The sequence below is a fragment of the Anopheles arabiensis genome, chromosome 2, assembly GCF_016920715.1.
Source record: "Anopheles arabiensis isolate DONGOLA chromosome 2, AaraD3, whole genome shotgun sequence".
Classification (NCBI taxonomy): Eukaryota; Metazoa; Arthropoda; class Insecta; order Diptera; family Culicidae; genus Anopheles; species Anopheles arabiensis.
This window is the reverse complement of record NC_053517.1, coordinates 57,801,601-57,814,833: the sequence shown is the minus strand read 5'-3', so window position 1 is coordinate 57,814,833 and position 13,233 is coordinate 57,801,601. Positions and strand designations below refer to the sequence as shown.

The 13,233-nt window shown below is 38.8% G+C and overlaps 2 protein-coding genes and 1 long non-coding RNA gene across 3 annotated transcripts; 1 reads left to right on the top strand and 2 right to left on the bottom strand.

Moving 5' to 3' along the window:
• Positions 1-2,930: 2,930 nt before the first annotated feature.
• Positions 2,931-3,585, bottom strand: LOC120894640. Its single transcript, XR_005738216.1, has 2 exons — positions 3,102-3,585; positions 2,931-3,016 (listed from the first exon to the last, which is right to left on the bottom strand). It is a non-coding gene; the product is annotated as an uncharacterized LOC120894640 (long non-coding RNA).
• Positions 3,586-4,135: 550 nt separating this feature from the next.
• LOC120895959 (spindle assembly abnormal protein 6 homolog) lies at positions 4,136-6,223 on the top strand. Its single transcript, XM_040299719.1, has 3 exons — positions 4,136-4,494; positions 4,584-5,751; positions 5,863-6,223. Exons 1-3 carry the CDS (start codon positions 4,324-4,326, stop codon positions 5,946-5,948), a joined length of 1,425 nt encoding a protein of 474 aa, XP_040155653.1. The 5' UTR covers positions 4,136-4,323; the 3' UTR covers positions 5,949-6,223.
• Positions 6,224-6,312: 89 nt separating this feature from the next.
• LOC120895960 (coiled-coil domain-containing protein 12) lies at positions 6,313-7,076 on the bottom strand. The gene is made up of 2 exons (XM_040299720.1): positions 6,762-7,076; positions 6,313-6,702 (listed from the first exon to the last, which is right to left on the bottom strand). The coding sequence occupies exons 1-2, from the start codon at positions 6,893-6,895 to the stop codon at positions 6,345-6,347; spliced, it is 492 nt and encodes a 163-aa protein (XP_040155654.1). The 5' UTR covers positions 6,896-7,076; the 3' UTR covers positions 6,313-6,344.
• Positions 7,077-13,233: the final 6,157 nt, after the last annotated feature.

The following is a 13,233-nucleotide window of genomic DNA, read 5'->3' as shown; positions in this document are numbered from 1 at the left end:
TATATCAACTCATTTTTATCTATAGGCTCTGTCAGCTGTTCGATGTCTTTTAAACCTGTCATGATGCAAGGCAATATGCCTATTTTTTCTTCTCGAAAATGAAGCATTTTCATAGTTTAAATGCATATCCATCTGCAGGAGGAAGATTCAACTCATAATTTACCTGTTATTCTCATCAATAATAAAATAAAAATCTTTCAAATTTAACATTGAAAAATTAAAACAAACGTCCGTGCCAAAACACATACAGTGCAAACACATGTATTATGTACACGTAATAGTTTTATACGTTTCAAACCTGTATATTTCATATTGTAATTCATTGAGAAGCATTACCGTAATTATTGATAGTGTAGAAATTAAAAATTCGAATTTGTTTATACCTCACACATACACCTTGAAATCCTCACACATGCACCTTTTCTTTATGTACATCTTGTTTGTGCGATCACACCTAGGATTAAGTATCTCAGGCAATACTGTCCAATAGAGATGTCATTCGTGATTGAGCCAAGGATAATGTATTTAGAAGGTTGATTTTTACCGCTTTTGCTGGGCGACATTGTGGGGGACATCTGTCACTCTCTGCATACAAATTTCATTACCCCGCACCAGCCCTCCGCGATTTTTATACCGGAGCCCCAGGAAGAGATGTGTCAAGTCGAGAAATGTCATTTTGCTCTGAACAACTTCACCTTGTCATTTATAACACCTTGGATTGAGCGCTAAAACTGGAAACACGCAATTCTTCAGCAGTCAATTAATTCTTCCGAAATTAAGAGAGATTACAATAGCCATTTTAAAAAATTTGCACGCAATTTTAAAGCCGAAAATATTCGGGCCGGAAATTTGCGACCGCAGAATTCCGCCTACTGTGAAACACATATACAGTAGAACGACGATTTTCCGGAGACGGATAAACCGGCGGGCGGCTTAACCGTGCGCATAAATGTGACAGCTGTTCAAACATACGGCGAACATTTGCAGCGATAGTCAAGTGGGCAACCAGTTTTTTGTGCAGCTCTGTAGTGTCTAGTGGTGTTTTCGAAATTTATTTTTGTTCATGAACAGTGGTTCAACCTATAGTTATTGATTAAAATAATATTCTACTAACGATTTTTCGATGGATTCAAGGTGAATTAATCATAAAACTAGTCGATTATTAAATTTTTATATGAATTTGACATTTCTTGGACCATTATCCGTGCAAATCGATTAACCGGCAACCGCCCGGTCCCGAGCTACCCGGATAATCGACGTTCCTCTATATTTTCATTATTTTATATTTTCTACACATGGAAAATGTTACTACAGTTAAAAGCTTTAAGGATGTTTACGAACTTCTAACTTTAAGACCATTTTTCATAACCCATAGTGCAAAAATGAAAAATATTAAACTTGTGTTTTAATTATAATTGCAATTTCGCCTTTCTGTGGTCTAAATTGATTTTGGAACATTTCAGCACACAAATCACATTTTTTAGACAATCTCGACGATACAGTACAAAAATGACTTTCAAACGCGATATGTTCGAGGCCGCTCCATAGTGCAATGTCAGAGAGAGCGGTACCCCGGATGACAATTTCAGCACGGAAAATCGGGTTGACATTTGATGCAAGTCGCTTTCCGTTCCGCTTTTCAGACGAAAGCGATCTCACTATGAGCAGCGTGCTGTGAGAAAAAAGGAAGGGGAAAATCAGTGCAATCATCGTCATGGTAGTCATGGCGAAAAAAAGGTATTCCCCTCTTTCACTTTTTCCACCGTTACATCCCTAGTACACTCTGACTCTTCCTTTCTATTCAAGTTCATCTGTTGATTTGTTGTATTGCCGTGGTTGGATTTGATCCGTAGTACATCAAGTCAGAACATCTCAATTAAACATGTAAACCATTGAAGGCTTCGAAATTTGGATCGTTGTAAAGGCACTAGTAGACGCATCGAACCTTGAAGCAGAAATAGATCCACGCACAAGTGAAAATATTGACGATGATATCGTGTTGCCTTTGATGATTGCATGGTGTTCAAGAAACAACAAGGAATGATGAAGAGCAAACGATGGGGAGTGCAAGTAATGAATTTTGTTTTCGTGAATTGTGGAAACTAAATTTGATTCTTTTTGAATGGAAGCTGCTGATTTAGGATCCAAGCTAGACAAAGAAAAAGGATTTGAAGAAAAGAATTGAAAACAGAATGTATAAATCCTCCAAGTGCAAATTATGACTAAAGCAATTTCAATATGAACAGCAGTGGAAAAGCAGTGTACGCTCTCTAAGCATGGATGAATTTGAAAATAACGGAGGATGTAAGAACACTGCAAAACAGCACATGTTATGTACATGTGGCCAGCCGGCTCTGTCAATCAATTTACACTACAAACCATTAAAAGCACGTGATTTTATTCAGCTTTTTTAGGGTTTGCCGCGTGTAATTTTCAAGCTTATAAGGCAGGCTTTTAGGCTTTAGGCCTTTCTGTAATTCAAAGGAATGTTTAAGAAATGTTGTTGCAGGTCAAAACTACAAAATACATCACGAATCAATACAATTATACTTTTTTTTAAGTAATTGATTAGATGTGTATTTCTCTCAGTTTTAATGTGTTCCATCGTATTCAGTTGTTTAGGTGTCGAACATCTGTGTCGGCCAGGGGCCCCAAAAATGGCACCTACGCCCCGCTCACAAGTAAAATTGCTACTCAATCTCCGGTTAGGACATTTGATACAAGCTTCAATTAAGCCTCTAATTTCGTGTGATCGCTTAGGGCCTCCACTCGTCTTAATCCGCCACTGCTAACAATCACCCACAATCCAAAAGATGGCCTTTTGTGGACGATTTTTTACGTTCTAAATTCGACTCGATGCGGTATTTTTGGGTGTTTCTAGGTAGGTTCTAGGCTCTCTAGGTATTTTCAATCCATATAAATTTTTTTTCTTGATTTTCAACGTTAACGGTTAATGGTCATCGCACAACTGGGTATCTTCTTTATCGTCAAACGCTGCTTCAATTTTTGTTGATGCCTGTCATGGAGAAAGAATCACCCTCTGCAATTTAAATTTTTTTTTTACATTGACAACAGCACTTTGTTGGGTATTTTACACTTACCTAGAGGCTGTAAATCAACTATTAGTAAAGGAAGATGTTCATCATCTTACCATGTTTGATTTTATGTTTTCTTGTAAGCATCGTGTGTCCGATACAACATTTCACTATATTTTAACTGATTTGGGATATTTGATATGCTCTTTCAACAAAAAAATTGAGAAATGTAGCCCACGGTCAATTATTGCACGTTTTACAAATGAAAACTATTCGTAGGTGATCCAATGTTCTTCTCAAACCACAACACAATGGCGGCTCGATGTGGGGAAGAAATTTTTACTCACTCCAAAATCCGACCTCATCATGATTTCATCATGTGAGCGGCTGTTGCTTGATCATCTCATTAGATCGGCAATCATCGGCGATAGATCTGCTCACCATACAAACAAAATCATCTCGCCTCAGCGAGGGGAAAAAACAAGCTTGCTCAGATATGCAGGAGGAAACGATGATAGCCTCTCAGTATGGGTTGAAGCTGCTGTCATTGAGCTCGCCATAGTGAGAGCAGGCTGGATTGTCATTTGGGACTTGTTCCGACGCAATGCGTTGCGATTTTACCAAAATGTATGGGATTTGACAGACGCATGCGTTAACGACGCACGACGCAGCGTCAAAGTAGAAAAATTTCTATTTCGACGCACGTCGTGATGCGTCTGTCAAAATGGTTCAATCATATCGGGTGAAAATCGATATTTTTTCACGTTAAATTGTTTCGAGCGCAATTGGACGTGTAATTGGACTACTAAATAATTTTATTAACAAAACAAAATAAATGTAGAGAAAGTAATTTCGTAATTGCTGCAAAACAGGTGTGTGCGGGTCAGTATGCAATGTGCAATAATAAAGCGAAAACATGCTTTGCACTGTTTTGAGCAGAACTGGAAATGATTTTACAGTTGTAATTTAACATTATAATCACATCAGAACCTATAAATAAGAGGCATTATTGCTGTTTGTTGATGTTTTTCTTTGTAAAATGTGTTGACATATCCATGCAGAACGCAGCGAACAGATACCAGCGTGCGTCACGCAATGCGTTGCGATACGCTGCGTCGAAACAAGTACCAAGCCCTCACCCAGCAGAAGCGATAAAAAGAACCTTCTAAATGCGTACACCTTGATTGCATCTATTTCACGACCTTGAACGATTCTACCTGGTCTACATACACTTTGCTTATACGTAAACAAATAATTCTATCATTTCTCTTTTAATATTTTCTTAACAATGCATAAAGCATCACAATTTGATCTTAAATTTATTGACAGTCATCACAGACGATGTGTGAAAGTGTTATTTCCTGTGGTACCATTACCGATTAACGTTGAGAATGTAGGAGTACGCAGTCAACAATATTTTTACATGATTGTTGAACAAATAGATCTCCAACACCTTATTGTATGTTTGAGTTTGAAGTATCTTTAGTTGAATTTAAGTTCTGTGTTTTTAAATGACTGATGGATTAACCATGTATTTAATTCTTCTAGCAAATTCGAATGATTCAAGTAAACGATCAATCTAAAATGCTCATCAGTACCATTGACAACGCGGCATACGAACGCATAAGAGCAGAACAATCACTGCACGTTACATTCCAAGGGTTTGTCGACCATTTGATCAAAATTCTCGACAGTTGCAAGCGGGAAGAATTGCATTTAGCACTTTTATCTGAAAACAACTGTTATATGTTGCAAATTTTCGAGAAAAGTTCATTTAAGAATTTAACCCATTTGTTTGTTCCGATGGAAAAAGCAACAACCGATATCGTACTCTTTCATATAAATCAATCGCTCCAAGCTCTGCAAGAACAGGCAACAACACACTCATCTCAAGTACAGCAGTTTCAGATGGAGATAGATAAGAAAAACAATACAATCGACAAACTAAAAAAAGAAGTGAAATCCTTAAGTGACAAAATGGAGGAACAAGAAAATTTAATATTTAACAGGAACACGGAAGAAGTTAATCGCCTGTTGCAAACAATTAAAATGCTCAATGAAAGCAAGGACACTGAAGAGTGTCGACTTAAATCAATCATCAGTAGCATGCAAGAGAAAATAGACCAGTTAACGAAGGAAACCTATGAGCGCACAGAACGCATAGTTCAAGAATCAAAGCGTTTTGAAGCATATCGCGAAGAAAATGTAAAGCTACGGGGACAAACTGTTCAATTGAAAGAAGAATTAGATCGGTTACAAGCTAATATTACATCACAACAGTGTCGAGAATCCCGTTCCGAGATAGTAGTAACGGATTTAAAACGACAATTGATTGAAATGCAGAGTAAACTAAAGATAGCCGAGAAGCAACGGTCCGAATTAGAGGCAGAATTGGAAGCGGAAAAGAATATATGTCAAACAAAAAAGCATGCTCTACAACTGACGACTGATGAACTGGCAAATGCTTCTTTAGTGATAAATAATCTTAACAAGGAGAATATTAAATTAAAAAGCAAACTCGATTTGCGAACAGATATCGCAAAGCGTCAAGAAAAATTGTTGCTTGAAAAGGATAAAAGAATAACGGAATTGAGCAATACTGTAACAGCTATACAACAAGAACATATGAGAAACAAATCTTGCAATGAAGAATATGCTGAAATTGTTGGGCGCATTAAAGAAACTACAAATATAATAGAAGAAAAATATCGCAAAAGTAAGTATTTCCATGCCTATTCAATAGTTATGCATTATACAAATGCTTTTATTACTGTAACTTTAATTTTCTTATAATTAACATAATTTTGTTTCTTTTTTCACTTTACAGAAATTAACGATATGATACTCATGCTGTCCAATAATCCTAACGTAGAAACAGCGCCCTGTGTAGCATGTAAATATGATGATGAGTAGCTCATCATGGAATAGAAGAAATGTTGTTGTTTTATTCAACGATAAATAATGTGATGCTCATGATTGATGCCTTACACATTTAGAGACCGTTCAGGCTTTAGGCCACGTAACCGGCTATTTGGGCCCGTAAGTCCGTTCAGACACGAGGTGACGATGAAGATGGTAATCACACTACGTCCTAATTATTCAGGAACTCCATCGTGGCTGAATTGTAATGTTATACAGTAGGAGTAATATGATGACACATGTAATATATTCAGTATCTGTTAACTTAAGAAATTGCAACACTTACATTGTCACTCAATCCTATCGATAAAAAATTATGTTGTTTAGGGCCAAAATAAATACTTAACTTAATGCATCATTTACAAGGCAACAATTTAAACTGTTCCTTTATTAATTGTCAGTATGATTTTCATTTAATGCAACGGAGGGGGCTGAGGTAGCCACATTTACTGCTTTTAGTATATCCTGCTCTTGCCCGGCTATGAGCCGATCGCGTATAATTTCTGCAATGGCTTTTTGTGTTTTACGATCTAATTTTTCCAACTTTTTAGAAACATCTCTTTTCAAATCCCAGTCAGGTTTACGTGGGGCAAGGTTAACAATGTCAATCTCATCAATGACAATAGGTGTTGTCATCATCTCAAGCTGTACGTCGATTTGTTTTTCAACAATTCCAGCTTGATTAGCGATAGCTGAGGATTCCTGGATTTCATATTCAGTTACATGTTTATAATTCCGAAAAACGGGCCTATAAAACAAAATACTGTTAGTTGTCTAGTTAAAATGTGCCAAATAAAAGGTACTCACTTTGGTATATTAGCACTCACTTCGTTGACCATTATCTGCTGTAGTTCTTCGTGATTTCGTTTGTAGCGCAATTCCTTTAATCGATTCTTACGCTTAAGTGCTTCTTCCTGAAGCCTTCCAATTACATTGGCCATTTAAAATGTTATTTCATTTATCTTTCATTTCATGAGAACTTATTTTAAAAATAATAGCAACACTGCTTCAACTCAGCTTACAACCAAAGTGGGAAGGAGCTTCAGTAAATTGTACATTTCACCAAGGTGGAATATAGAGGAGGTATCTTCTTAGCGTTTGGCGTGTTGCTATCAAGATTTTTGGATATGAGGAGGTGAAGTGCTTCAGAGCAAATTGACATTTCACCGTCCAAATAGACATAGAGCGGCAACGTCGCGCGCGACGAAAAATAGCTCAAAATTTCACTCGGTGTAGATCAAAGTAGCTCGTTTGACTTAGTCAACCAACTTGTTTTTTATTTGAAAACACACAAAAATAGGTTAAAATGTGTTCAAATCTATTTGTTGCGTTTGGCATTAATCTGGATTGTAAGCAAAGTAGATAATTCGATAATTTAGGATGAAGCAAAAATGTCGCGCGAGACGAGTAGCTATGTTTCCAAAATTAAGCTACTTTTTGTCGCGCGCGACGTTTTCGCTGTATGTCTATTTGGACGGTCAAATACAGTGGAGCGCCGTTTATCCGGGCTTCTCGGGACTTGACCTCGACCGGATAAGCGAATAACACGGACAATGAGTCAAATGATATATTTTATCATCAATTTCTGATTAGTTCTTTAAAAAATTCCTATTTTTTGATAAAAATAACCCAGTTTTTATTAACTTCATGTTTTTCCCATGAGAATATTTGAAATTTGCCATGAATTATAGTGTTTTTTGTTATGATAATGTGCTCTTATAACCGCTTTTTTAAATATTCTCCTCATAACGCAATGTCACCTTTGTATTGAACTGTCATTTCTCAACAGCACGGATCAACGGAAAGCCGGATAAAAGGTACCCGGATAAACGGCGCTCCACTGTACAATAGAGCGTCGATTATCCGGGCAGCTCGGGACCAAGGTGTTATAAATGACAAGGTGAAGTTGTTCAGAGCAAAATGACATTTCTCGACTTGACATTTCTCTTCCGGGGGCTCCGGTATAAAAATCGTGGAGGGCTGGTGCGGGGTAATGAAATTTGTATGCAGAGAGTGACAGATGTCCCTCACAATGTCGCCCAGCAAAAGCGATAAAAATCAACCTTCTAAATACATTATCCTTGCTCGGGACCGGACGATTGCCGGTTAATCGATTTGCACGGATAATGGTCCACGAAATGTCAAACGCATATAAAACATATCAAATTCACTAGTTTTATTATTAATTCACCTAGAATCAATCGATTAATCGTTATGTAAACCTCGAATTTTACTGATTTGAATTTAACGTTGAACGTATCACAAAAGGACAAATACGCAAGGCAGAAGAATAAACCGAAGGCTGAAGGTGTTGTCAGTACAACGATCCGTAAACGAATGATCTTTATTTTTGACATTCAGATTTTCGCACAGTTGTCGCGGTGATGGTCATGTTCCGATCCGGCACTATGGTCTAATTAGGGGTCAAATCTCCACAATACTACAGTTAGTAGAATATTATTTTAATCAATAACTGTAAATTTAACAACTGTTCATGAACAAAAATGAATTTCGAAAATATCCCTAGACACTACAGAGCTGCACAAGAAACTGGTTATCCAATTGACTATCGCTGCAAACTTTCGCCGTACGTATGAATAGCTGTCAGATTTATGCGCACGGTTAAGCCGCCCGCCGATTAATCCGTCCCCGGATAATCGACGTTCTACTGTAGTTCATTTCGCTGTATATTTCACCTCACCGTCCAAATAGACATACAGCGAAAACGTCGCGCGCAGAAAAAAGTACCTCAATTTTGCAAACAGAGCTACTCGTCGCGCGCGGCAATTTTGCTTCATCCGAAATAATCGAATTATCTACTTTGCTTACAATCCAGATTAATGCCAAACGCAACAAATAGATTTGAACACATTTTAACATATTTTTGTCTGTTTTCAAATAAAAAACAAGTTGGTTGACTGAGTCAAATGAGCTACTTTTATCTACTTACTTACTTACTTATCCGGCGCTTCAACCGCTTTGCGGTCTTGGCCTGCCTCAGGAGTGTCCGAAACCGCTCACGGTCTCGCGCCTTCGTCTGCCAGTCCGTTATCCCGGCCTTAATGGCGGACGCCTCCACGCCATCTTGCCACCTCAATTTGGGCCTACCACGCCTCCTCTGTCCTTGTGGACGGCCCTAAAAGACTTTACGGGCTGGGTCGTCCGTTTCCATGCGTACAACATGGCCAGCCCACCGGAGCCTGGCGAGCTTAATACGCTGTACGACAGTGAGGTCGCCGTACATCTCGTATAGCTCGTCATTATAGCGGCTCCTCCATTGTCCTTCCACACATACGGGGCCAAGTATCCTTCTGAGCATCTTCCTCTCGAACGCGGCTAAGAGGGCTTCGTCAGATTTGGACAGTGTCCATGTCTCAGAGGCTTATGTGAGCACTGGTACTATATAGGTACTATATAGTCCCAGCTTCGTCCGTCGCGACAGGTTCTTTGAGGTGAACTGCTTTTTCAGGCTGTAGAATGACCGGTTGGCAGCCAGCATCCTTGCCCGCAACTCAGCTTCCATGCTATTGTCGTTGCTGACCTTTGATCCCAGATAGGTGAATTGTGGGACGACTTCAAAAGTGCGTTCACCTATCTGCACGTCACGCCTACGTAGATTCTGATTATTTGTTGGCGGGCCCGCTGATGTTGCCACCATCAGTTTGGTCTTTGCCTCGTTTAAACTTTTATCTACACAGAGTTGAATTTTGAGCTATTTTTCGTCGCGCGCGCGGTTGCCGCTCTATGTTTATTTGAACGGTGACAGCCCAAGCAAAATTTTTCGGGGATAATGAACATAAACTCATGCCATCTCTTTCTATTCATCAGCTCTACTCTCTCACACGCATAGAAGAACTTTTACGCCAGGACTCCACAGAGCATAACACGGAGCGCAACATAACAACTGACAGCTGCCAAACGCTTGAGAAAACGCTTGGGAAAGGAGGTTAAGCGTTTCATTAACTATCGGTCATCGCAGTAGGTTGGTAGCTTTTCAACGAAAAATGAGCGGCCTACTAAGGATATTCAAAACATGGTACCGGCAATAAAGCGTTTTATGAAGCGTTTATCAGCTGTCAGTTGTTATGTTGCGCTCCGTGTTATGCTGTGTGGAGTCCTGGCGTTAGACTTCTCTTTGTTCATTGTGCTATATTTGAAGGGTTTAAAAATGATAGATAACGATTCATATTCATGAACTAGTAATGGTCAAATGGTAATGGTGTAATGTTTGCACCACGGTCGACATGAGTTCAATTCCATTTTGATTGTTTTCATTGATGATTTAAAGTTTTGATTTTTTTTAAACATGCAGCTCCAGTAACTTCAGACCCCTTTACTAATTGTTAGAAATGCGTGTTTAATAGTCAATCTATTATTTTTATTGTTTTGTTTATTTCTTTTACTTCATTTAGTATCAGTACCCCTTCATACAACAAAACAAGCAAATAGCACGATCATGAATAATAATATGGTGGCGCAACTGGCAAAGTGATTCGAAGTAGAATTAGCGATGTGGTTGGTAGCATCTAGGATGAAGCATGAGCATGAATTGGAATATGAGGGAAGGGAATGAATACGAATGTTCATTTCTATTTTTAGCTCTTTTTTGCATGGGTTCATCCTTCACGTGTGTTCACTATCCCCGAAAATGATCTGTACTTCGCTGGTCTTTGGGGGAGACACAACATCCGCTTTCGAAAATGAATCACTACCAGTACAGGCAAAAGAAGTTGCAAAATATACATTGAAAGACACTACAGTGCAAGAACTAGTACGGGCATTGAGGACAGGCCGGACAGTAGAGGGTCGATTTAGATTCGGAATAGATCAAACCGAATTCAGCTTGCAAAACGATTGTTTAATGCGCGGAATTAGAGTTTACATCCCAATACCTTTGCGTAAAACAATATTAAAGGAGCTACACATGGGTCATTTCGGAATCTCACGAATGAAATCCTTAGCTAGGACATACTGTTGGTGGGACTCTATAGATCGTGACATAGAAGAAACAGCGCGTGACTGTATGCACTGTGCGAAAGTTAGAAAAAACCCACAAAAGGTGCAAGGATATAGCTGGGAACAACCAGTGGAACCGTTTCAACGCATACACATAGACTTTGCAGGGCCATTTTTGGGACTTAATTTCCTTGTAATTATAGATGCAGGAACAAAGTGGCCGGACAAAGTAAACAAAGTAAAAATAATATCAGACACGACAACTGAAACCACGATAGAAAAATTAAGAGAATTCTTTGCCACATTTGGGTTACCAGCCATGCTAGTGTCAGACAGAGGTACACAATTTACATCAGAAAGTTTTCAAACGTTCCTAAAGAAAAACGGAATTTTACACAGAATGGGTGCTCCATACCATCCGGCAACAAACGGTCAGGCAGAGAGGTTTGTTCAAACATTTAAACAGAAGTTGAAAGCGCTATCATGCTCTAGACCCGAGGTACACCTACATTTACAAAATATTTTATGGGCATATCGTAGGACGGCACATCCCAGTACTGGGAAAAGCCCTGCTATGGCCGTTTTGGAAGGCAATTAAAATCAAAATTGGACCTAATGATTCCCGGATCCGAACAACATACATCAGATAAAGAGAGAAAGAACAGTTAGATCATTTGATGTGGGTGATAGGGTATCAGCCCGTGATTTTATATCCAATAATGAGAAGTGGAGGTTTGGAAAAATATTAGAGAAAATAGGCACACTCCATTACAAAGTACAATTAGACGACGGAAGGGTATGGAAACGACATATAGATCAGTTGAGCCCCGGACCAGGAATGCAGTGGGAGGAGAATAATCTTGACTCACAGCAAAGAATACTTTTCGATATGTACCCTCCAATAACAGAAAACAATATACCCCAAAACATCAGCACAACGAACCAACGAACAAGAGACACACCCCTAAACGAGACTCCAACAGATAGCACAGAATATTTACGTAGATCAACAAGAGTAAGGAAAGCGCCTCAAAGGCTAAATCTATAATTTCCTTAGGGAGAAGAGTTGTTATATCCATTATTGTAGATTTAAGATTAGATTATAGATTAGATTAGATTAGACTAGATTATAGCATATTATAGCATGTAACTGTACGGAGAGAAATGAGGAATAAAACCCGGCACTTCTCGTTGAGCCTTGCAAGTGAATGGATGGTGTGATTATAACAACAACTCATCATTATATTGCTATCCTTTTCTTGCAATGTGTTTCGACAAGTTTCATCTGTCACCTATATAGCCTTCTAACTTTCTGAGCAAAAATCTATATGAATGGTCGTGTGGTCAGATACGTGGGTATCAACACCAACGACCATTACTCAAATCTCACTTGCGTCATTGCTGGTGGTTTCCATTGGAGTTTAGTATTTAAACAATCGTATCGCCGTTCTAGTTCTAGCGATGCATAACTTCAATGCGAAACCATACAACAGTACAGAGGAAATGAAAGCTCTCCTCCAAGCGATGAAGGTCAACTGGTTGGGGTATCGCACCCCGCGCCACCAGCTTTTTCGCTATTTTTAGAATGCATGAGTCGTTTGCCGTCTGCTAAACGAAGTCTTTCTATATTCCGTTTAGGTAGAGAACTTGAGTTGTTTAGAAGCCGTTTAGTGGTCGTTTAGTGGATTTGTGGCACTTAGGAATGCATTAAGAACATTAAGGAAATCCAAAAAGAGCATAAAATATTTCAAAGAATGAAAATATTTACATAAAACACATGAAGCTTTCAAATTTAGAGGAATCGCATACTGCGAATTCGCGTATATCGAGTATCGCGTCCTGCGAATAATTTCTGTAATAGACTCTTTCAGCGAGATATAGAATTGTTCGGAAGTAGGCGTTGACATGTTCAGCGATTCTGTAGTGTTGTCATTTGTTTTGTTTACACCCTCTACCGCAGCATTCAATTTTTCTTTCTTAAATACCATAAAAGTAGCAAATAATCATTCCCCAAGCTGTTTAATACATAAATTAGTTGAAAAAAAGCATATAACCGAACATGTCAACGCCTACTTCCGAACCATTCTATATATCGCTGAAGGAGTCTATAATATGCCTGAACGAATCTACAACTCGCTGAACATGTCTATATAATCCTCGAAAACCCTGTATTTTTAAGTGAATTTCGAAAGCGGATGTTGTGTCTCCCCCAACCCTGAATCTGTCCGATTTAGCTGAATCTGCCCAAGCTCGTTAACGAATTATCCCCGAAAAGACCAGCAAAAACCAGCGTGGTCGGGAGCTTGGGCAGATTCAGATATTC